Below are 24,762 nucleotides of genomic sequence, written 5' to 3' on the forward strand. Positions count from 1 at the left end.
TCAAGTGTTTCTCAAATCAATTTAGAAATCAAATCATGTTACTGTAACTCAACAAAACAGTACCATTACACAATTGATAAAAGTAGGTGCTTCAGCTGCCACATAGTTAAACTACTAATTTATTCAATATAGTAGGAACATTGTACGTATACTTTTCGTCCTAGTAAAGTTGAAGAACCTCTATAGTATAGCATTAAAATATGCCTAAATATCAAGATTATATTTTTACATTCAAACAAATATTTTTTAAACTGAACTATTAAAAAGTACAAAATATTCCATTGAAAATAAATAATATTAGTAATAATTTGGCACATACATATACAGAGTCCTCTATTGGTCAAAATAATTATTGCAGTCCCATTTCTCATGAAGAAGTGGTGATTTAAAGAAAGGGGGAACATTTAGGAAGCACACTGAAACACGTTGGAAACAACAACCAAAAAAACTGTCACACACTGTTTACAATATATTTAGAATATTACAATTTTCATGACAAACCACTTTGTCATTTCACGTGTAAAAGTGTAAATACTCCAAAACCCTTAAGGTTCTTATCTGGGACCAAGAGCTTCACCAGAATACACATGGAGAGCTTCATGTCTTTCCCTGAATGCGTTGAATCACACTCTTTATATGCTTGCTCTTCACCGGTCCCAGAGCTCGGAGGCTTTCCCAGAAGACCAGGAGACAGAAGTCTCCCTGAACGTGGCGCCAGTCCACTGAACTCAAACCCAACATGACGCAAGCATAATGGACTTGTTGTCTTCGCTTGCGCTTCCCAAACATATATAATATAAAACATTTTCACCGACAAAAGCTTTTTGTGCGTCATCATATCGGTCCCATAAATCGCCGGACGACGACTTTGATCCAGTTTATGGATGAAGCTCAAACTTAGGTCTCACATGTGCATTCATCCGGTAACTCATGGAAGTTCATGGACTCATTCAACAGTTTCTCCATTTGCTGCGTGGACCCTTGAGCTGAGTTGAGTATTTCCCTAACAGGGGGAGGGAGAGTCTGAGCAGCCATGGTGTCCAACATGGCCGCAGTGTCCTCCATTAGGGGAAGAAGGGAGAGTGAAATAGTGTAGTGTCCGTCATGCCCCCCCCCCATAGTCGAAGCCCCCTCAGTGTATTCGGGAGTGGCCTGGGAGCGTCTTCAGGGCATGGCCCCGACGAAGGTGTGTACGGGCAGGCAGAGCAGGGAGCAGAAGGTGGGGTGGAGGGGGCGGACCTGGGGGGAGAGCACGCGGGCCTGTCTCCAGTCCGTGCAGCTGTCCGGTTTGGAGCACACGGACACCTCGCACCTGGACGGGACAGAGAGGCAGCGCTGGGTTCAATGGGATGTCCTGCCATTTTGTATACATGTGTGTGTGTGTGTGTATATATGTGTGTGTGTGTGTGTGTGTGTGTGTGTGTGTGTGTGTGTGTATGTATGTTTGTCGTAGAGAGACAGCGCTGGGTTCAACGTGATGTCCGCCAGTTTGTATACATGTTTGTGTGTCTATGTGTTTATATGCATGTATGTGTGTGTGTGTGTGTGTGCATGTCATCGTGTGTGTGTGTGTGTGTGTGTGTGCGTGTGTGTGCCCACCTGACGACACTCTGTAGGACCTTGCGTTCGTCTTGGTCCAGACACACAGCGAAGGTTGTGTTCTCACTGCCACTCACCTGCACCTTGTCCACCTTCACCTCCCAGGTGCTCAGAGACTGGGGATCAACACAGCAGAGCCAAGCAGACTTGTGTTAACTCACAGCTGACTTCACATTAACGTATACTGAACTGCTGTGTTCCGACACACATGCCGCAATACTCCTTCTGCTGATTTGGCTGAGGACCAATCGCAATTCATTTTGAGCTGCTGCTAATTTTGTTTTGTTTTTCTACTATACTTCTATCCATTTTAAATTTCTGATGTTTACATTTTTCTCTGTATCCGTATTCTCTATTTGTACCTCCTTACCATGTTATAAATGATAAAATTGTCAGATAGCTGTTCTCCAGGCGGCCTGTGTACATCATTCCATGGCCTAAATCAAACCAATAAGTTGTGTTGCATGAACCAAACAAATAAGTTGTGTTGCCTAAACCTAACCAAGCAGTTGTAATAAGTCAACTTAAGTCAAAGATGAAAAAACAGCACACTAACACCGGTCTCCTGGGTTTGACCCATTCATCCAACCACAGCAAAACTGCAACTTCCTTTCTACATTCATACTGTGTCACATGACTTCCTAAAGCCTTCTGGCCGAAGGCGTTGCGGCAGAAAGATATGAAGGCGAAATTCCCCTGTGTGATTTCAGACAAGATTTGACATGTGATGAACAAAACCAAATCTAGTCAGATTGTCAGGCGAACGCTTTTTCAAACTGTTCCCCTTAATATATATACATACACTTAAACTGCGATATAGCACAGTTTGACATACCGTGAATCGGATATATGAGGCCGCGCGCCATTGGACCCCAATAAGGGAGTGAGTTCTCACAAACCTGCCTATAAAACGCGCAAGTGAAATGTCCCTGTCCAATCTACAATCTGGTGTAACTTATGATAACAAAAGATTAAAATGCTTCCCTGCAGCGCCCTTTGAAGAAGCTTGAAGCTTGAAGATTAGTCACAGCAATCAGCTAATAACCGATAAAACCATGACTAAAAGCCCTTTGTTGTTTTGTATTAATCGTCATCAGCAAAATAATATCAAAACGTTTCTCTTAGGCTGCTATTCAAGCAGGCATTATTGACTAATATATTGTTGTTTCACTTTCTGTTGACAACTATAGGCTAACTATTGGAAGTCACTCTGAATAAAGCAGCTTATAATGTAAATATAATGCATTTGCATGTGTTACAACGACCACAACAGTACAAGACAGAAGTCCAACAAAACACAAAATACAAACGTATGGAGCTAAAACAAAAAAATTAGCAAGCTCACACATTATACCCAATACTAAAAAATATTACTCCAAAAGGAATTTTCAGCATGTATTCAAAACTATTTTGACTAGCTATTAGTATGATAAACCGTATTTTCTTCAAATAATATGAAATGGGTGATTAATTATAGTTGTAAGAATATGAACAGTAAAGGTAGCTCTTCTAGATTTTTTTTACATTTGTCAAATGCCAGTCAAAATCCTGCAATCGCATTGAAGGACAATGTACCATCTAGTGGTGTCATTGTGTCACTACAACAGAATCTGTCAAAAGGGTCAAAAAGCGTGGTGGTCAAAGGTAGTTCAGTGCTTATGGTGTTGAAGGTGAACAGTTAATAGTGTCGCTTATCTATGTTAAAATATAAGAGAGCATTGCTTAATACACAAGTTGACGAAAAACCAAAGAATTGGTTCCAATTCCACTTGGAGATCGCACATCCTGGACTGATGATGTCACTGGTCTAACCTTCCATGATCTTTCTACAGAAAGTGATATGAAAATAGCCCAGCGTGACGGTTCCCCTTTAATGAAGTTTCTAAGGGCCCCCTGAAAGCACGACAGTCTCTGTTGCAGTGCCTGTGCAACAGGTTGTCATCTGGGTGAAGCTCTTTCTCAGGATATGAGATACTGTCCCTCAACCACACTGCCACGTCTAAATATAGACATGCAGAGTACGACACAAAGACATGCAGAGTACGGCACGATTGTGCGATCTGTATGCAGGCAGCTGCAGTTGGATACTGGCGACATCTTGAAACCCACAAACCACATCCACATACATAGAGACAGACTGACATACAGACATGGCAACAAAGAAAGAGACAGACATCTTACCTGGTTGTAGCTCTTCTTTGCTTTATGGTTTTGTCTCTTCAGCACCTCAGTCATACTCAGTAGCAGGGACTCCATCTTAGGGTCTGGGGGAGAGCATTACCAGCAGACTAGTTTAGACAGGACTCATAACCAACATTATCTGTAGAGTCTCCTTTAGACAGGACTAACATTATCAGTAGAGTCTCCTTAAGATAGGCCTCACAACCAACATTATCAGAAGAGTCTGCTATAGACAGTACTGACAACTAACATTGTCAGTAGACTCTGCTATAGACAGTACTGACAACAAACAGAATCAGGAGAGAATGGTTTAACAACATTGGTTATTTTTTGTCAGCACATGGTCCTTTATTATGCAGATTGATTATAATAATAATAGGAATAAGAATATTAATATTTATAGTGAGTGATACAAATTAATAACTGCCATGAAATCATTAATTAACTATGAAGTGCCATACATCGGAAATAATGTAAACAATATTGACTGGAAAGCTTCTGATTACCCTAGTTCCGTTGCCATTGGTAACTACATACCTAGTTCCTCTGGGTTTTTGCAGGCTTTGGTCAGGTTCAGTGACGTGCACACCTTGGTCTCTCCTTTCCACTGACTCCGCCCACTAACTACCACCTAAGAGTTGGAAACAGGGTTAAAAGAGTACAGTGAACAGTAGAGAGCAGCATGGAGGCCAGTGAAGATGTTACCCTGGTAACATCTTTTTAATATCTGTTACTTATTCAGTCTTTCCTTCAAAGTCGGTTCAAGGAAGAAAATGGCCTTTGCATGTTGCTCCTGTCTATATGGAGAAAACTATATATCACCAGTACTTCGGTACATTAAAGGACGCACATGCATGTGACACTGCTGCCTTTGACACTCTTGCCTTCTCCCTTGAGCAAGGCATTTTTTAAATGATCTTGGATCTCAGGCAGCGGTAGACAAGTCGTCGTCTTACCTTGTTGTAAAGCACCTCCAGCTTGAGAGGAACTGCTTCTCGGTCTCCATCGATGCCAAACCTTTTTTTTGCAGAACCTTCCAGATGAACACAAGGGACACTTATTAAGGCCATGGAAAGTTAAATGGAAGTTTTTCTAAATAAAACAAAATATACAATAAAATAAGTCCTAAAGAAACCTAAGTACTAAATACAATGCTTTGTGTTCCATCATAAAACCTTGCTGAGGCTGTTAAGTTACAGCTGGCTGCTCTGTGTGTGTGATTGCTGTGTGTCTATATCTGTATGTATGTGTGTGTATATATATACATGTGGGGTGGTTAGGAGTTTTCACAATCAGTGTATTTGTACGTTTGTGTGTTTGTGTGTTTCTGACCTACCCATGGCCTTGACAGCTCGGGTACCTGCAGTGTGTCCGAGCTCCAGCGAGTGGATGAAGACCTCTGTCCTCCTTTCACCGCCTGCTAACGTTAGCTTTAACATCAGAGACACACGCTAATGTTAGCCGCAACATCAGAGACACCAGCATACGTTAGCCGCAACAACATATAACATATCTATATTATATTATATTTATATTACATGCACAGTTTGTGCATCCAAACATATACCGTGTTTACAGTGTGAGCGTGAGTGTGTGTGTTTGTGTGTGTGCGTGTGTGTGCGTGTGTGTGTGTGTGTGTGTGTGTGTGTGTGTGTGTGTGCGCGTGTGGGCGTGCGTGTCTAACCTCGGCCTGATAGAGCTGGATGAGAGTGGGCCGCGTTGCCTGGCGACAGTAATACAGAACCAGGTCTGCCAGGATGGGGAGCCGGCACTCATACGAACCGTCATGCAACTCGGACTCCTTCTTTGAGGTTTTCTGCGAGGGACAACGGAACGCAAGTCACCGCTTTATTCTCGTTTCGCGGCCTCACGGCAGAACAATGGAGCTGCACGATTGCAGTTAAAAAGAATAACAAGAAATAAAAGAAAACAGAAGGCAGAACCACAGAAACACTGAGTGACACAACACTGATAATATCTAGTTCTGTTGTCGGTTAACGTGTGAGCATTCAACCCCTGTAACCTGGAAAAGCACATCAGATAAAGCTATGTTTACACCCCGCACTTCCTGATTTCGTAGGATTGTGTTATCTTTCTGAGGTTGGATACACTATACACAGTTTTTTGGGTCATGGTTAGTTAGAAATGGGCCCAATTCATAAACAACTCTGAATGTGGCCTCAGGCATGAACTGAAGGTGCTGTGAGCTGGAGGGGGGGGGGGCTAGAAGTACCTGGCAGACCAAGTTGGCGGGCAGGTGCAGCAGGCTGAGTGTGTTCCTCTCGTACCAGGGGTCCAGCAAGCCCAGGAGGTGGGCGATATCATTCGTACTGTCCTCTGACCCCGACGCATGAGAGTCCTACAACGGGAACAACAAGTCATTCACACACCCGATTAGTTTATTATTAACAATGAACTTCCCCTTACCCGGTAGCAAAAGGATACAAATATCATCTGTATAGGGCTTGTACATCGTGACGTCACATCGCAATGACTCACTTTTGGAGGTAAATGAGCATAACTTCATGGTAGTAATAGTGTTTTGGTCATAATTGAATAATTAATTGTAAAATGATTTACTACTACTAGTACTACTAACTCTGAAAGTATCCTCTGGGCCCAGGATATGTACATTATCCTGGGCATTACACTAGAAACACTAACTCTCTCGAGTACTCTCAATATGATGGGAGTGTCGCCAACAAAAAATCCCACAATGCCTTCTGACGTACCAGCCCTATAGCGAACGCCTCCAAGCTTTGATCACACTTACAGCAGACGTCGCCGCTCCTTGGGTGGTGCTGCCCGGAGACTCCGGCGCGGCCCCTGAGTCCCTCCTCACGGGCACAAAGTAAAACTGCAGCCTGAAGAGCCTGCTGAGGTGCGGACAGACGCTCTCCTTCCTCCGCAGGCTGCTGTAGGCCCGGGCCACCTTGCCGGCGGCGTGGTCGGCCCCGAACACCACCACCCGCAGCGTGGTGCTCTTGGCCTCCTCGTCGCTGCTCAGGATGGGCCTCCGGCGGAAGCAGACGTGCTGCAGGGCCGGAGCCTGGGCCTGTGGCGGGGGCTCCGACCCGCGGAGATGCACCTGCTGGGGGAGGGAGTTGGAGCGCTGGGAGCGTGTGCCCAGCAGGTTCTTGGACTCCGGGTTGCCCAGGCTCCTCGCCCGGTTGAGGTTGCGGCGGCGCTGGGGCCGCACCAGGATGCGCAGCAGGTAGTGGCTGAACGGGGCCTTGCCCGGCTTGGGCGAGGACTTTTCAGAGACGGGCGAGGAGGAGGGAGGGGAGGTGTTGTAGGAGGTGTCGTCCTCCACGCCACTGTCAGTGCTGGAGGCCACGGAGGAGAGCGAGGGAGCGTAGGACTCGGAGGCGGCGGACACCGTGGAGAAGGTGGAGGAGGTGGAGAGGGAGGAGACGGTGGAGATGGTGGAGGCGCGGTAATTGGCGCCGCGGTTGTGGGGGAAGATGTGCAGTTCCTCTTCCTCTTCCTCTTCGTCACCAGACTCACACTCCTCCTCCTCCTCCTCCTCCTCTGTCTGGTCGTCCATGGTCTGGAGTTCTTCCAGGTCGTGCTCGTTCTCCACCAGCACATTCAGCACATCTGGACAAAGAGTGAGGAGAAGGGTTTAGTGAACGAGGCAGCGAGCGACTCCAGAGCCATACGTAGCAATACATTGACAGACACAGGCTACTGACTCTGCGAAAAAAGTTCTAGTTGCAAAAAATAAAAAGGTGCAAAAAATTCAGGATATTTTGGGGATCATTGATCAAATCAAAGTCCTACCAAAGTTGTCTTTCTCCCAGGGGAACATGAAACACTTGGGTGTCGGAAGTTGGAGCGTCTGCAGTGCCCCTGAAAGAGAGAGTGAACAGGAATGAGCACAACAGTAACTAGTGTCGAAAGAAAGTCACTTTTTTCTTATTAAGAGTCACCAATCTCGACCACCGGATGACATAGAAGGTGGCATGCACTGGTACGATTATGTCATGTTGCTGATGGGTCACTATATATCGTCCATGGACTCCATGGGTACAAGACGAGCCCGGGCCCTCCTACCATCAGAGGGTCTCCCACTGGAGGCCGGGACATCCAGCCTCTCCCAGAGGCTCTCCAGGCTCAGGATGATGTGATCACAGCCCTCCTGCGGGTCGCCCATGATGGCGGCGGTCTCCATGACATCTGTTACCACGGAGAAAATGTCGCCAAGCTCCTGTACGCTTTTGGCCTGAGAAGGAAGGTTTATCAACATTTTGTATTATTATATATATATATATATGTATATATGTTAATATATATTAATGAATTCAAATCATGAATTCATTATAATGCATTGTATTATGAAAAGGGAGGGAAAGTGCACCCTCTAGTGGAGGTGTTCCAAAGTTGCGCGAGTAACAAATTGATTTTCCCATTGACAATTTTTAGAAAAAAACACACACAAATTGACTTTGACATGGGCGATCTATTTAACATGCATAGTGTAGAAACCCAAGAGCTTCTGTCAAAAAGCTATCAAATGGGATTTGATAATGGTACAATTCCAGATAAAAAACATAATCAAGATCAAATGCTAGATCTACCCTTTTATCCATAAATACGAATACTGACTTTAATTTATAATAATACCTATAATGTACATTTCTTAAAACATCTCTACGGGGGAAAATCATTGCATTGCACCTGAGAGTTTAAACACAACCAGCAGGGGGAGCAGTTTTACTCTCCCCATTATCAGCCAGAAGAAAAATAAAGAACGATTCGAATTCAAACGCTGAATCAATGTCATTTTCTTGCGGCTGCATTGGAGCCGCGGCGTGACGTGCGAGAGCCCTCCCCCACCTGCAGGGCTTTGTGGAGGCTGGCCAGAGGGTATTTGGCGCCCAGGGCCGACTGGTAGGCGTGCTTTATGAGGGTGATGAAGCTGTCTCTGGGGGAGTGCTGCATGTTACTGAGCTGCCGGCCCACAGACAGGAACTCTGGAGGCACCTCACCGGGGGTCATGAGCAGCACCGTCCTGCAGAGGGAGACATGGGTCAAAAGGGCTTGTTTTGCTAGAGCAAACCACTGTATGTGTGTGTGTGTGTGTGTGTGTGTGTGTGTGTGTGTGTGTGTTTGAGGGGGAGTGCTTTTTCGCCTAACCCGCAGGCCGGATAAAGATATACATGTGTTGACGATGTCATCTCCATGCGCTGTGTGATGTGTGAAAACACCCTTATGCACACACACACACACACACACACACACACACACACACACACACACACACACACACACACACACACACACAAACACACGAACACACTCCTACATTACCAGGAACTATGTAGGGCCTGCTGTGCATTGAAAGACAAAGCAGAAGCACAGCCATGGAGGAGGCCTTGTAAGGGTGCATGCAACAATTAAGTGTCGCACGCAGCACTTAAATATAGCGTTGTAAATATATAACTTTAAGTGTGAGATGGAAGGAAATAACCCAGGCCTGACCTGCATATGGGCACATCATAATAAACACTTCTTCAGATTATGTCTAGTTTGAAATTTGTACAAAAACAAAATCAGTGTGTCATGTTTCATTTGACATTTGCACAGTGCGCTCAGACACTGCAATGACACACTGTCTTCAAAGTTCAAACCACATGAGACATTGGTTATCTGACCTTTGACTGGCTCCAAGTATGTATTCATTTTAAATGGCTATGAACAGGCAAAAGACGGGCGGGGAATGTGTCTCATCAGAAGACACTGTGTTGTAACAAATAATCCGTAAATCACAATGAATTATCGCAATCACAATACCGGGCAAAAGAATCACAATTCTAATCGCTGTCATCATGGGGCAGCCCTAGTGACCAGTCCTCTGACAACCAGCGATCACAACCAACAACAACAAGTCACGTGGCCAATCCTTGGGGGGCTAATGGTGGACCCCGTCCAAGACTCTCCTTTGCAGACATCATTAGTAATCTCACAAATCAGACATTAGATTATCACATCCAAAGTGTGAAGGTGGTGGTTTGAACCTACACAGTCTTGGAGTGGAAGCCAGGCGTGTTGAGTCCTTGTTCCTCTCTCACCAGTCTGTTGAACGATATCCCTAGGAACAGAAGACAACAATTTTTGTTTTAAATGTATCTAATACCCGAGGATGACTTGATACCAATACCTCATTGGTACCAAGACAACAAGAGGCTGGGAAGATTCAAGCTAGCTAGCTAGCTTCTAATGAATCAAAATAAAAGTAATCGGCATAATCTTCTTAATTTCAAAGTGAAATGTATTCTCAAGTCAATGAACAAATGAAAACTCATCCAATGGTCAAGGGGTTTGAAGGGGCTTGGCCAATCTTTGGATCAACGTTTTTTTTTGTCATGGCTATCCAACAAAAATTACTAAGAGAATTTTGTATTTGGAATATTAAATTCAAATCCGACCAGGCTGCCAACAAAAAGAAAAACATGTGTTAGAACATGTGTAGAACACAAACATATTTTCATAAAGTTGCAAATTCATTCATTGGATTCAGAATTTCTTTAAGCTTGATTTATGTTCACTGCCATTGGTGCTTCCTAGTTCTTATACACAATTAACATGTAAACATATCTGTAAATGTCACTTCTGCTTTCTATTTTGTCACTCCCCCTTCTAGGAAAGATTACAATGGAAACTAACTTTGACTTCTCTATTCTCAATTCTGACAAAATGTCAACAAGTCTGCCAGATAATTGTTCTTCTTCCTATTGCCACTTTTGGAACCATACTAGCATCCACCTGCATGGAGGCATCTTACGTCATTCTATCTCTGAATCCACTAATAAGCCTGGCCAGCAGGGTGGGACAATATCACTTGTCCAACACAAATCAGATTCTTCGGTTCTGATCTCAGAACGAGATGCATTAAAACAGGGTTGAGTCAGCCAACCGTTGAGGCAGAAAACCCCTTTGGATCCAACTGCAAAACGTGGGGTGACAAAGAGACCCAGCGAGAGAACGAAGACGAACAGACAGACAAGCAGGACAGACAGACCGACAGACAGACAGACAGACAGACCGACAGACAGACAGACAGACAGACCAACCGACAGGCAGGCAGACAGACAGGCAGACAGAGAGGTCCGGACGGAGCGGTGTGTGAGTACCTGGTGCTCTGAGCTCTTGCTGCACGGTGGACAGCAGGTCCCGACACACGCTGCAGTAGGGCTCCGGCCAGGTGAGGAACCGGCGGAACACCTGCAGGGCCTCCTCCAGCAGCTCGGAGTCTGGGGGACAGAAGGGCGTCTGCACCCACAACAAGCAACGCAACGTCACACAACCCGCTCACTGGGGGGGCGCCGTACGAGCGCTCGCACAGGGATTGGAATTTGGGGGGGGGGGGGGGGGGGGGGGGGGTTGGGGGGTAATTTAAAGGAAAAACCAAATGCTAAAACAAGCTTTCAAAATTTCATGTGAAATGGGATTTAGTGGGTTACATGGTAGTGCCATGGATCGGTCCTAGTTAGATTTAAAAACGTTTACAAAATGTAGGATGTGCGGGTGCCCTCTAAGGGTTATATGTATATGAAGGTTAATATTGAAGATCGGTCATTTTCGGTATTACCTGAAGCAGAGTGGAGGAGAACATGATGGCTAGCGGAGCCACTAGCTCATACTGACACTGCTCCTGGACCTTCACACACACACACGCACACACGCACGCACGCACGCACGCACGCACGCACGCACGCACGCACGCACGCACACACACACACACACACACACACACACAGAGAGAAGAGAGACATACACACACAGAGAAGATTTACTATGGTGGTGGTTGATCAAATGAACAGGGATGTTAACAGTGTTATACAAAGCGTTTTTTCCCCTTAGGTGGCTTAGGTTCAGATTTCATCCCATTTCTATCCCCCTGATATCATGTTACATCACAGAATTGTGCGGTCTAAAATACTCCTGCCACCACCCAAAGAAAGATCGATTTGGTAAAAAAAAGGGTTATATATTGAAACAATTGCGTGGCTGGTAAGATCTTTCTACCTTGGCAGGTTAAAAGACCCTATTCAAAAAGAACATTTTGGACCCAAGTTCTGTGCGTGGCCTTTGACCTCCCACCTCTCTGGTCTTGCTGATGATCTGCTGCAGGAGGATGAGGAAGTTCTCAGGGTCTCTCTTCACCAGCTCCTCCAAGCTCCAGCGGTTCATCGAGCACGTCGCCGCTACACACACACACACACACAAACAAAAACACACACACACACACACACACACACACAAACAAAAACACACGCACACACAAACAATTGGAATGAATACCCATGAGAGGCTGAGTTGTAGCTTGCTGATGTGTGCTGATGTTATCCTTTTTAGATTATTAAGAATGTTTTCCAGGAAGATTAAAGAGCAACCAAACACTTTGATCAAACCCCATAAATCTCTGGTAAAGATTATGCTTTAGATTGCGGTTAGCTGGCTCTAAGTGGCTACTGCTTACCAAGCAATGACAGTATCACTGCAGTAACATGGTCTGTTTTTGCAAATGCATTTGTAGTTATTTCACTAACATAACTTAAGTTAACCTTACACTTATTTCACATATCCAACACCTTCTTCCGATGTGTTATTCATTGTGAGTTCACAGTTATACTAAAGGAAGCAGTGTTGTGTGGTTCTACAGGAGGAAATGATGGTATCTCTGTTATTTGGTTATAGTGGCATATATAGGCTTAAGGAAATACTGAGGGGGAAAAGAGAACTGAGCGTTTTTAAGGTTGGTGAGGTAGAAGAATGAGCAGCTAGTTTCAAATTCTCAGAAAGAGGTATTTTCTCGACAGAAAACGGAAACCTAAGCCACCTGATTCAAAAAGAAAGTCACCTTAGGTACAAGGTGAGGGTACGGGAGTGCAAGTATCTACAATAAGCTGCATGTATGACTCTTTCTCTCTTAAGAATCCAAATGTAACATGTAGAATTATTCGCTGAGAGCTAGCAGCAAATACATCTCAGCGTTGGAAAAGAAAGCTGCACGTTTACTTGATCCTACATCACCATTGCTGCTCAAACAACACGTTTCTTATGACTTAACACCGGACAGAAACAACAGCAACAGGTGTTGGTCTAGGTATGAATCAATCCATACTCTGGTTGGGGAACCAAAAGCAGTAATTGCTCATAACGTTCTTGTTTTGCACAGCCCACTCTCCATTCAGATGGATTCGAGAGTGCTCGACGTAGCAGCAGCTGGGGCGGTGGTTTTTACACTCTCGCCCTAACCTCTCTCTCTGTGGTTCCGGCATGTGTGGCAGCCCCGTGGCTCTCGAGGTCATAGTTAGTCACGCACTGAGGTCTGCGCCACCACTTGCTACCTACACCACACCTCTCACCGATAAACACACAGCCTCATCTGAGGCTGCCTACTGCATGCTGCATACAGTGTGTGTTGCTGTTGTCTGGTCGCTGTTGTTGTATGTTTCGAGTAATAATTGTATCCATGAAAACGATGTATCTTGAGTCTACGTATGATTCCAATAATGATGATACAAATGTGTAGTATGTATTATATGAATGCTAGATATGTTGTATGTAATTATATATTGACACAGATATTTTAGTTATGTTTTCATTGGTGCTTCTTGTCTAGGGTTGTAGCAGTTTTTAACTGTAACCACTATTATGTTACAATAACGTTTACAATTTTTGTATAAGATTTTATGCTCAAATTGCATTGTGGGTATCCAAGAGACTGTAGTGTCGATAGTTTTTTTCCAGAAAGTGTACTGTTATTTTGCGATAACAGTGATTCCTGACATTGTACATGAGTACTCTAGCATGCTGGGCCGTATGTATGGAGGTTCAGATGCAGTGACTGACACATGCAACCCCCTTATTTCCCTTCAAAGGTGCTGACAACAACAAGGCAGAGGTGTGACCACTGTGAGCTACACCAACATCTCATCTTTGGGTTAACATGTGAGACGTGAATCACAGACAGCACACACTATCTTTAGTCTGACTGACGGCTGTAATTCATTCCATTGTATCTGAAAGAAAAGTGTGGATGAACACACAACGAGAGGAGACATGACAACGGAACCAAATATTATGTAGGAAACGCAATAATAAAGAGGAAGGCAGGATGTGCCGTTTTCTTTGTTGTTGTCACGGTTGCCATGGCTACCTTCCGTTGACAGGCAGCAGTTCTTTGAATGATGTTTTGCTAGTGAGCCTGTGACATATCTTTGAATACGATTGGAAGGTGAGACCCCTACAGCCCTACGGTGTCTGCACACGGCCTGACAAACACCAAGCAACGCAACAACGGTTCCAGCACGCCATCGCTGGTCGTTGGCCAATTCTTTTCGACCAGTATATATATATATCGTCTGCAAACCTGTCGAATCAGTGTTGGCCGACTGGGTGTCTGTGTTTGTCTGGGCGGTCTGCAAGCAAGAGGCGCCAAGATGACCTTAATACGATGCCTGAATTAACGTGGGACTTGGCTTTAGCTCCGCCTTACTCGGTAGTGGATGAGGGCGCATTATCCCACACATATACACACACAAACACACACACACACATATACACACACACACTAGGGACCAGCGGAGCTAACCAATAGATAAGACTCTTGCCGTATCCGGTCGGTAAAACAGTAACGCTTTTGGCCCGCCCATACCAGATATGCCGATGTGATTGGTTAATGTTCTGGGCCAGGGGAATCGGGGAGTGAGTATATTGCTCGTTCCCAGAGTGACTCAAATTCAAATTGTGCTCTCACGAGAACTGGATTTCCAGGGTAGTATCGGCCCTAAAAAAAAATCCATATCGGTCGATCCCTAATACACACACACACACACACACACACACACACACACTCACACACACTCACACTCACACACATACTCACACTATGAGTTATCATTAACACACTGATGATTAATGGGATTATGATGAGTACCGTGGGCGTGAGTCTGCTGCTGGGACGCAGGGCTCCTCCTCAGCCCCGCCAGGCAGCGCTCCAGAGCATGCTGGATCCGGTCCTCGGTGCACGACGTGTGCTGCATGCTCACGGCTCGGCACCCCCTGCAGTGAGGGGGGGGGGGAGAGAGAGAGAGAGAGAGAGAGAGAGAGAGAGAGAGAGAGAGAGAGAGAGAGAGAGAGAGAGAGAGAGAGGGGGAGAGAGGGAGGGAGAGAGAGAGAGAGAGAGAGGGGGGGTAGAGAGAGATAGAAAGAGAGAGAGAGAGAGAGAGAGAGGGGGGGTAGAGAGAGATAGAAAGAGAGATAGAAGTGTTGAGTTAAGACTCAACATTCACAAGTAAACACACATGCAAGCACACTAGCAGACACACACAACATACGCACACACATGAACACACACCCACACTGCTTGATATATTTCCAGGAATAATGCATGTGAGTTCCTGTTTTGCTTATTTGTTGATTGCCAGTAGATATGTATACAAATAGCAGTGTATACATGTAGCAATAACATGTCATGTCATAACAGTCATTAGCATTTACAGGGGTCATTAAAGGGTAAAGGAGAGGCCGTCCATCGGCCGATGGAATACAGCTCTCTGTCATGTCCATACGTTTCTAGACAGCTTAGTCTTACTACTTAAATTGGAGTGAAGGAGTGTACCAAAAGTAAAAAGTTCAGCAAAACAACTTAACTAACTTAACTAATAAAAACATAATTTCTGGGTCTGGAAAGCCCAGCCCAAAGTGGGGCTGGGCCCACCAGCCAAGTGCAATAGATTGACCATTTGTCAGATTAAATAGAAAATGCTCTTACTGAATTCATTTTTTAAATTTTATTTAGAGAGACATTGTTGGTTACAGAGAGAGAGAGAGAGAGAGAGAGAGAGAGAAACATACAGAAAGACACAGAGAGACAGAGAGAAAGAGTCGATAGGTTGATAGGTCGATTAGTGAATATGATGAGGTGACATATCATCCCTGGGGGAAGTGAGAGAAGGTCAGCGGGGCTGTCCCTGGGCCCTCGGAGCACCAGCTGTCTTCCTGTACCTAAACTAGAACAACTTGCCATCATGTGTGAACAAATCTTGGACTGCACTATCCACAACTTTCCTCGCACGTCAGTGGGGGCAAGAGCCTGAACATCTTACACAAGATTGGACAACAACATCCTCAAAGCCTTCGGACCGGCCTGTACTTCTCGATTACAACCACTGTACTGCAATGGTTCACACAAACAACATCAAATAAATCGTTTTAGTTCAAATCAAGGTTGAAAACTGAGGTTTGGTCAACCAGATGAAACAACGTCAGCTTTTGGATTATATTTTAATTTTCTTTCATTTTTCTTTCATTTTGCACGTGTGTTTTCTTAATGGAGGGTAATCCAACATCAACAAAAATGCTTTAAAAAGACGCGGTCCTGCTGAATATGTTAGTATTCAGCATGAATTTGGTGAGGGAATTATTTGGTAAAGGGAAGTCCTACATTGCCTAATTGAAGGGTTTTGTTTTGTAGATGTGTGCAAATATGGAAAAACACTGCTGCTGTTGGACCAGAAATAAACCTGGGTTCCTTTTTCAAACAGAAGCAAGACTCTTCACTGACCCGGGCCCTTTCGACTGCACAGACTTGAACACGCTTGACATAGGCGATGTTCCAAAAGGAACAACAAAATGAAATAAAGACATTGATCAGCCTCTTCTTGCATGTAGAAGAGCAGTAAGTTGAGAAGAGTAGTAGAGAGTGGAGCACAGAGCGAGAGAGAGACATAGAGAGACATTTAGCCTTTTGTATTGAGCAGATTGACCGAGATAATTATTGTCCCTTGGATCATCTCACAAATTTCCAACGACTGAAATCCCCCCCCTTCTATATGGGGGAAAATAATGACTCACTTTCACCTAACCTTCTACACATACCCATGCACAAAAGTCTACACAAACAAACACACACACACACACACACACACACACACACACACACACACACACACACACACACACACACACACACACCAGTTGACCTGTGAGCTAATTCAGTAGAAGTTCAGCTTCATGCTACATTTAGAGAACTACTGACCGCATTGAGGTCAATCTTGTGGCGATAACAATCTATGACATCAACGCTACGAAAAACATAAACTGCATTCCCCTTTGAACGCTATCATCACCTATTGAGACAGATGCCACAAACGGTAGTGAAAGTAGGTTAAAAAAACCTTCAAGCAGCATGTGTTGAAAGGTTTAAAACTGCAACTTTTCTCCATGAAAATAACACTTTTATTTTTATTTTTAACTCCTTCTCTATCTCTTGTTTCTATGATGTAACACTTCAAACGGTTTGCTTATTTGATCATCATTTCATGCACTCGCATGCACTCCTGCACTTTTGGCTTTGTGTTCCCGAACTCTGTGTCATTTCAGCCTAAAGGAACGGACCTCTGCTCATCACACTGTGCATGCGACCAGTGACCTGAGCGTTCGCACACAATCAACCGTTTGACACTGAGCGCGGGCTCCTTATTGTTCACCTAATGGAGGGGCTTTTCTAACAGAGCGGCCGGAGAGGTAGGAAATGTTCATTGTCTGTAGGTGGAAGTGCTCGACTGGACACACGGGGGAGGATGAAGTACTGACCCGTTCAGAGAGAGGACAGAAAGCCCAGTCATGAACACGCATGGCATTCTACACGCCGTGCACATCTATACATGCACACACAATCATGCGTGTGTTCAAAAGACACATGCACTCACACTCACTCGCACACACACACACACACACACACACACTGTTCCCCATAGGTGCTGCATACGCTCAGGCTCATACACACACACACACACACACACACACACACACACACACACACACACACACGCACAGTGTTCGTATTGGTGCATACACACTGTTCACATGGCTGCATACAGTCACACACACACATATACTGTTCACACAGGTGCATACACAGTCACGCACACACACACACACACACACACACACACACACACACGCGCGTGCGCACGCATGCGCACGCACGCCCACACACACACACACTCGCATACATGCACACACACACACACACACACACACACACACACACACACACACACACACACACACACACACACACACAAGGAATTGAGCGACGGGAAGCTGGAGCGAGCCAAAAGTCAAGAGGAGTTAGGAGTGGAGTTTAATGATCCTACAAAGCGTCGGACTAACGGCTCCCATGCCACTTAGATTCATGGAACAACAATACACCGAGCTGAATGGACGTAAACACACACCTCTCCCACCTCCTGTCGAGCCCAGCCCTGATCTGCATTGTGGAGCGGTCTCAGATGTGTCCTGAGTGACCCTTATTGAGGCAGCGGCTGCTGGGTTTAGCGGCCCTGTTAATGACTGGGAACCCCATTGTGTGCAATTGTATACAGTGTGCCAGGTGGGGTAGAGAGACACAGAGAAGTCGAGAGAGAGAGAGAGAGAGAGAGAGAGAGAGAGAGACAGAGAGAGAGAGAGACACACACACACACACACACACTCAGAAGTAAAGAGACAGAGAGACAGAGTAGAGAGTCAGAGAGAGAGAGACAGAGAGCAATGGGAAATAAACAGTAGTTCTGTGGCATCATGAAACCAGGACGGAGGGAGATAGAGACACTTAAGTTGCTTTTCCACCGACAGTATCAGCTCGCCTCGACTCGACTCGTAGAAAAGAACCTCTCCAACAATGGGCGGGTCGTCATTAGGTTTTAATCACGAGAGACGTGATTCCCGGGAAATCTGAATCTGATCAAGACTCCTGATTCCCGGGAAAGGTTATGATGGGAAATAAAATAAAATAAAAAGCGCGATGACTGCGTGTCTATTGTTGTCATACGGTAACGTTGATGGAGACGAAACTCGGGCCCTCGGAAAGGAACGACACTAAAACAAAACAGCGAAACGCTGATCCTCGGGAGCGGGTCCGTGGACTCCAGCCACGCCGGACTCCAGCCACGCCGGACACACACAACCACGCCGGACACACACAACCACGCACAGCCTAACTCTAGCCCCGGGAAACGAGCGACACACATGCCGAAACGCTGATCAGTGTCCCCCTCGGGAGCGGGTCTGTGGACTCCAACCATGCCGGACACAACTTAACTTTGAGTGATTATTCCCATTACAGCCGCTGCCCAATCAGTGGCCAGCAGCCTGTTCACGTCACACAAAAGTACCGCTCGCTTGGAACCTCGACGGAGGTAGTACTAAAAAAAGGTACCGGGTACTTTTCTTGCCAATGGAAACGCAAAAAAAGGCGGGGCGAGTCGAGTCGAGTCGAGCTGGTACTGTCGGTGGAAAAGCGGTAATAGGGACCTCGAACCTAGCACCTCGAGGTGAGGGAGTCAAACGCCACAGCCATGAGCCCAGAGATGATTTGCCAGCAGCTTCATCAACACACCGGCAACGGGAGTGATCCAGCCTTTCAGTTGAGAACCATAAAACCACGTCGCAAACCGCAGACCATCTGCGCTTCCGTCACGAGGACGTGAGTGGCGCAGGCCCTTCGGTGTCCGTCCGGGTCACAGCTCTACTTTTTTCGTGGCAGACGAGACGAAAGCGGCGGCAGCGTGGACGCCGGGGCTCTGTCCGCGGTGGAGCGACAGGGACGGGCTGTGATGGCAGAGCTGCGGTCGTAGCAAAGGGGTGAAACACAGGTGTAGCGCTCCCCCCCAGACAGCGAGGCCATTCTCACGCAGCGTTCACACAACAGAGGAAGCCGCGGGGCCCACCGCCGGCCGCGGCCCCACCGCCGGCCGCGGCCCCACCGTGTCTCGTAGCGGTTCTCACGTTCACTCAACCTCAACCTTTAAAGGGAGGTTGAAATCTGCAGCGGTGCCTTCCGCTGCGCTCTCTGCAGTGAGTGCACAGTAGAGTGCATGAAAGACACAGCGTCGGTGTGTCCCAGATTTTGGTTTTATCTGATTTGATCGATAAGCGTTATTGAAGCGATAGGTTTCTTAAGTTTCTTCATTTCTTCTGACAAGTGTACTTACTGTACGTCGCTTTGGATAAAAGCGTCTGCTAAATGCGTCTGCTAAACGCCTCAAATGTAAATCTAAATGTAAATGTTGAGAGACAGGTGGAGACAACTGGGGACGCGTTTCCATAGGGACGCGTTTCTCGGCATAGTGCAGGGGCACAGTGCCATACAGTGACAAATGAAACAGGCAGACTCTGCGTATCCAGTGAGAACACACTGAGAATCGTTGCAGTGTATTTGTACTGCCGTTGCAGCAAGTGTGTCAGAGTTATCGTAACTGCCGTCGCAGTATGTATCATAAGTAAGCTTCTGCTCAAGCTTTTGGTCACTTTGACACCAGACAAAATCAATATGGTTGAGACTCTCGACATACATATCCACAAACCTAGCAGGTAGTCCGTGTATGTGCAATGTATGAATCTAGCTAGAAGGTCTAGAAGACGTGTATAAATCAGTGGCAGGTTTTGTCAATGTACCAATCCCCTCGAACATGCAGGTTGGACTCTCTGGTACGTTAGTCACTGCAGCTTGTGGGCACATTGCATTCCTCAAACTAATCCAGCTTTAATTCTTAAGAAATGAGGACACCTTAACGTGATGGTCCCCTTTGGGGACGCAAGTTGTCCTGCTGAAATGGCAGCAGCAGAATCAGCAAGGAAGAAAGGAATCGAAACCGACTGAGCTGAGATAAATGACTCCCGCAGCACGGCAGATCCTTTTGAATTTGTACATAACTGGTGCACTTTGCACCAGTTTGCAGCCCCTGGTTGCATGATCCTGATCACAGGCCTCAATGCTAACCCCCCAGAGTGCAGAGACTACAGGAGTGAACACCAAAGAAGGACTTCCACAGTCTTGTAACTTAATACAATAGAAACATGATATCAAGTACAAGACCTGTGGGATCACCCAGCTCGCCAGAGAACAGAGGAACTCTGGACAGAACTCCCATCCATAGAGTCCACCTGTGTAAGGTTCCCATGCTGTCCCTGTCTGCTCTCTTTCTCCCATTCTGCATGGCCTCTGTCTCTCTCTCTTTCTCCTGCTCTGCATGGCCTCTGTCTCTCTCTCTCTCTCTCTCTCTCTTATTTCCAGCTGATCCCATTGCCAACTGCTTCCAAACAGGAAGCTGGCTTCCCTGAGGAAACAGGTGCCTTCCTATTGTTGATCTGTGATCACCATACAATATACACCGCCTACAAACACACGCACCAGCTGTGTGTGTGTGTGTGTGTGTGTGTGTGTGTGTGTGTGTGTGCCTGTATGTGTGTGCCTGAGTCTGGATGTGTCTGTCCCAGAGGGATTTATTTAAATGTGATATTCCCATTCAGTCTCTAAGTACTTCTCCCCCCCCCCCCCCCCCCCCCTCTCCGCACCCCCTCCCCCCAGCCCCCCTTCACTGACCGACTGGATGTGGCTCTTATGACTTTAGGAAATAACAGCCTTCTTCTCCAGGGTTCCCACGGCAACAGAGTGCCTCCCCTTCATTGACGCCCCACCGCCTCGACAGCGAACGTCACTCAGGCCCAACAGGTGATCTACGGTCATGCGCCGTAGAAGACGGACTCCAAGAACTACACGGTCCATTCTGAAGCCCCTTAACACCAGCCCACACTTCTTCAGAAAGGTGATAATACGCTGGTTCAAGCGTGGGTGAGGTCTACATACATGCTGTTAACTATGAGAAGGATCCACAGCGTGAGCCTTGTGACACTTGGTTCATCTGGTTCATCCTGGTTCATCACAGGAGCTGCCCCTTCGTCGGGGCTATGAGCCACACCTGGGTTTGTCCCACCATGAGTCTTCTATGAATGGCTCTGTTTAAAGTGATGAATTTATTAATACCCCCATTATTGTTTCATCTACGATAACCTACATTCATAACCTACATATGCACCTTTTGTTTGAGGTTGTTTGGTTTCACAATGTAAATGGGCTGCATTGTGAACCAGGTGTGCCTGAAAATGTGTGTGTGTGTGTGTGTGTGTGTGTGTGTGTGTGTGTGTGTGTGTGTGTGTGTGTGTGTGTGTGTGTGTGTGTGTGTGTGTGTGTGTGTGTGTGTGTGTGTGTGTGTGTGAGAGTGTGTTTCTGCATCTTGTGAAGGGGTGCATGCATACAAGTGGAAGCTTCTCAGCACCTACTGGCTGTGGTAGAAGGAGATGAAGAGGAGGATTATATGATAGGAGTAAACAGGAAACAGTTTTGTGGATCACATGCTGAGGGTGTGTTCCTTGTGTGTGTGTGTGTGTGTGTGTTCCTTGTGTGTGTGTGTGTGTGTGTGTGTGTGTGTGTGTGTGTGTGTGTGTGTGTGTGTGTGTGGTTGAGTGAGTGTAATAATATCAGTTTCCTTCGATTTTTTGGTTAAAAGTAATTACTGATTATTTCAAGTGATACTATGGCCCCATTTCTATTTCAATTCCAATGGTCAATTCAATGCAACCTTTGTGATCAGATCTGTGATTGGCTCTCACATACTGGAATGCAAACTCTCTTGCCAGATATGTGATCGTATCTCTTGTTCCCACTCATTATTTAAAATACTTCCCTGTGAAATGCTGTTGACTACAAAAACTTTTTCATGGATTTGCATCATCTGCAATCAGCTAAGTACATTTGTGCAAATACCTAATAGCATAGCAAATCTGTTATAATGCATTTATCAATACCAACACACATTATCTTATATTATATTATCACATACTTCTCTTTTTTCCCTCCCTAAATAGTTAGTGAAATGAGTGATACAGCCGATTGTGTAAAAAGGATGTTCGTTAACACATTTGGTGACACATGAGTTGAATTGTGAATTGTGACTAATTCCTTTCTTCATCAAGATTATGCAATTTTCCTTTGTACCTATCAATGTTTCATACTCACAGAGCTACGGGGAAATGGAAATGTACTCTTAACCTTTAGCGTCCATTAACTGTAAATAAGAATGTTTTTTGTGATTGAGGCAAATGACAAACATGTGTACAGGTAATAACATTATCACCACTGTATATAAAACACGGGCGGAACAAAATATTAAATTGCAATACGCACTGCATCTAACTATGCTGTAAACTCTGGATTTACTTGGAAATTTATCCTTTCCATCGTAGAACAAGCACAGTGACTCCTTTCGGTTTATAAGCTGTTGAGTCATTAACATTTGCTTTATCAACATCGACATTTACAATCTGGTTGTTTCCGACACTTGTATCGCAAGTAAATTACTAGTAAATATAGATAGAGGGAACTAAGGGACAGGTAGGGGTTGGAGCAGGTTTAAGGATGCTCACAGGTAGGCATGGGCATGGGCAGAGGTAGGCATTGTGGGCCAAATCCCATAACCACCTTAATCCATATATCCCTTATCATCATCATCATCATCATCATCATCATCATCATCATCATCATCATCATCATCATGTTTTAATTTCCTCTAATAGCATCTTATAACAGAACATCTTATTTATGTCTATACACATAGTAAATCTGCTACACTGCACTTACCCAATACACATTTTTACAACCCAAGACACTGTTGATACGGACTGCACTAAAAGCAGAAGTTGGGACATCCGTGCTCAGGGGGCTGAAATCGTTCTGACAGCTCCTCCAGCACAGTTTACCATCAATGTGACCCCCTGCCCACCACCAACTCAGACAGCGCAATAGCCCCCCTGTCAACACTTGTGGAATAGTCCATTGGTTCAACAGTTAGAATGAGTTATGGATGGGACTCTGGGCATGTAGGTTGTTTTTACTATGTTCTCAACTCCTTGCTGCTATGGAGGCGAGTCCCCAGAACTGTGAACCTGTCACTCACAATTCACTCCTTGAATCCATCAATAATATGACAATCCGTCAGTCACAGTCAGAGCAGAGGCAGCTGATTCCCCATTCACACACACACACACACACACACACACACACACACACACACGCACACCCCGCAGACACAGACACACAGAAACTCTCCATACTAATGTGTGTGTTCTGCTTACCTGCAGTCTACTGGTTGGTTCCCATACACTCCGAGTTCTGGTCAGACAGATATTTGGATCACAAGACGACGACGGCACCAGCTGACAGCCACTGCGTGTTAGTTCCTCACCGTGCGAGAGTGAGTGCAGTGACACCACATCCTGGGCCCGGCCAAGTAGCGCTACGAAATAGGGACAGCCTCAGTGGTGCTCATTTACATGTGATGCCTACAGTGCCTTCCACACACACACACACACACACACACACACACACACATACACGCCTGTATACTATAGCTCGCATACAAAGGGCAAACAGGAAGTGAGTGAAATAGGTGCATGTGAGCACAATAAGGAAGGCTGTGGGCGTGTGTGTGTGTGTGTGTGTGTGTGTGTGTGTGTGTGTGTGTGTGCGCGTGTGTGTGTGTGTGTGCGTGCGTGCGGGTGTTGAAGGGATGTTGGCCCCTAGAAGGAAGTCATACGTCTGCCTTGTTTGTTTTTTTATTCTGTTTCAGGTGTGCTGCATTGTTTTACGATGTTATGATGACTATGTGTGTGATACGAGGCTCTGGGGTTGCTATAATCAGTCAATCATTCAAAACCGTTAGAAGGACATCAATGACAAGTTCTGTACAGAGTTTACAGACTAAACCACAAGCAACTCATTGTCTGAATTTCTATATATATATATATATATATATATATATATATATAAACTAAACCTGCAATGGCAAATGTGTTCATTAGCATCAAATAGTACTGTGATAACTCTATAACTCAGTAGATAACACACTACCTCTTCATAGCTCTTAAATAACTTAAAATAATAAAACAAATAGATATATAAAGGACTAAATAACAAAATATTTCATACATAACAATTCATACTGTGTTGAATTAAAAATGATATTGACCTTTTATTTTATATTTGCTCATACTCATGACTAATTAAAAAAGCTGTGCTCACATACACAATTAGTCTAAGTGTCTTACTGATAATTTCGTATATTGTTG

General features: G+C 45.4%; 1 protein-coding gene across 1 annotated transcript; it reads right to left on the reverse strand.

Moving 5' to 3' along the window:
* Positions 1 to 23,903, reverse strand: pik3r5 (phosphoinositide-3-kinase, regulatory subunit 5). The gene is made up of 18 exons (XM_084465080.1): positions 23,770 to 23,903; positions 14,729 to 14,853; positions 11,887 to 11,990; positions 11,375 to 11,443; positions 10,917 to 11,055; positions 9,805 to 9,874; positions 8,620 to 8,794; positions 7,837 to 8,005; positions 7,564 to 7,632; positions 6,554 to 7,380; positions 6,014 to 6,139; positions 5,465 to 5,596; positions 5,117 to 5,210; positions 4,737 to 4,813; positions 4,318 to 4,411; positions 3,781 to 3,863; positions 1,600 to 1,715; positions 1 to 1,312 (listed from the first exon to the last, which is right to left on the reverse strand). Exons 2-18 carry the CDS (start codon positions 14,832 to 14,834, stop codon positions 1,165 to 1,167), a joined length of 2,598 nt encoding a protein of 865 aa, XP_084321206.1. The 5' UTR covers positions 14,835 to 14,853; positions 23,770 to 23,903; the 3' UTR covers positions 1 to 1,164.
* Between the last annotated feature and the right edge of the window lie 859 nt (positions 23,904 to 24,762).

This window comes from Micromesistius poutassou (assembly GCF_964030765.1).
Source record: "Micromesistius poutassou genome assembly, chromosome: 3".
NCBI lineage: Eukaryota > Metazoa > Chordata > Actinopteri > Gadiformes > Gadidae > Micromesistius > Micromesistius poutassou.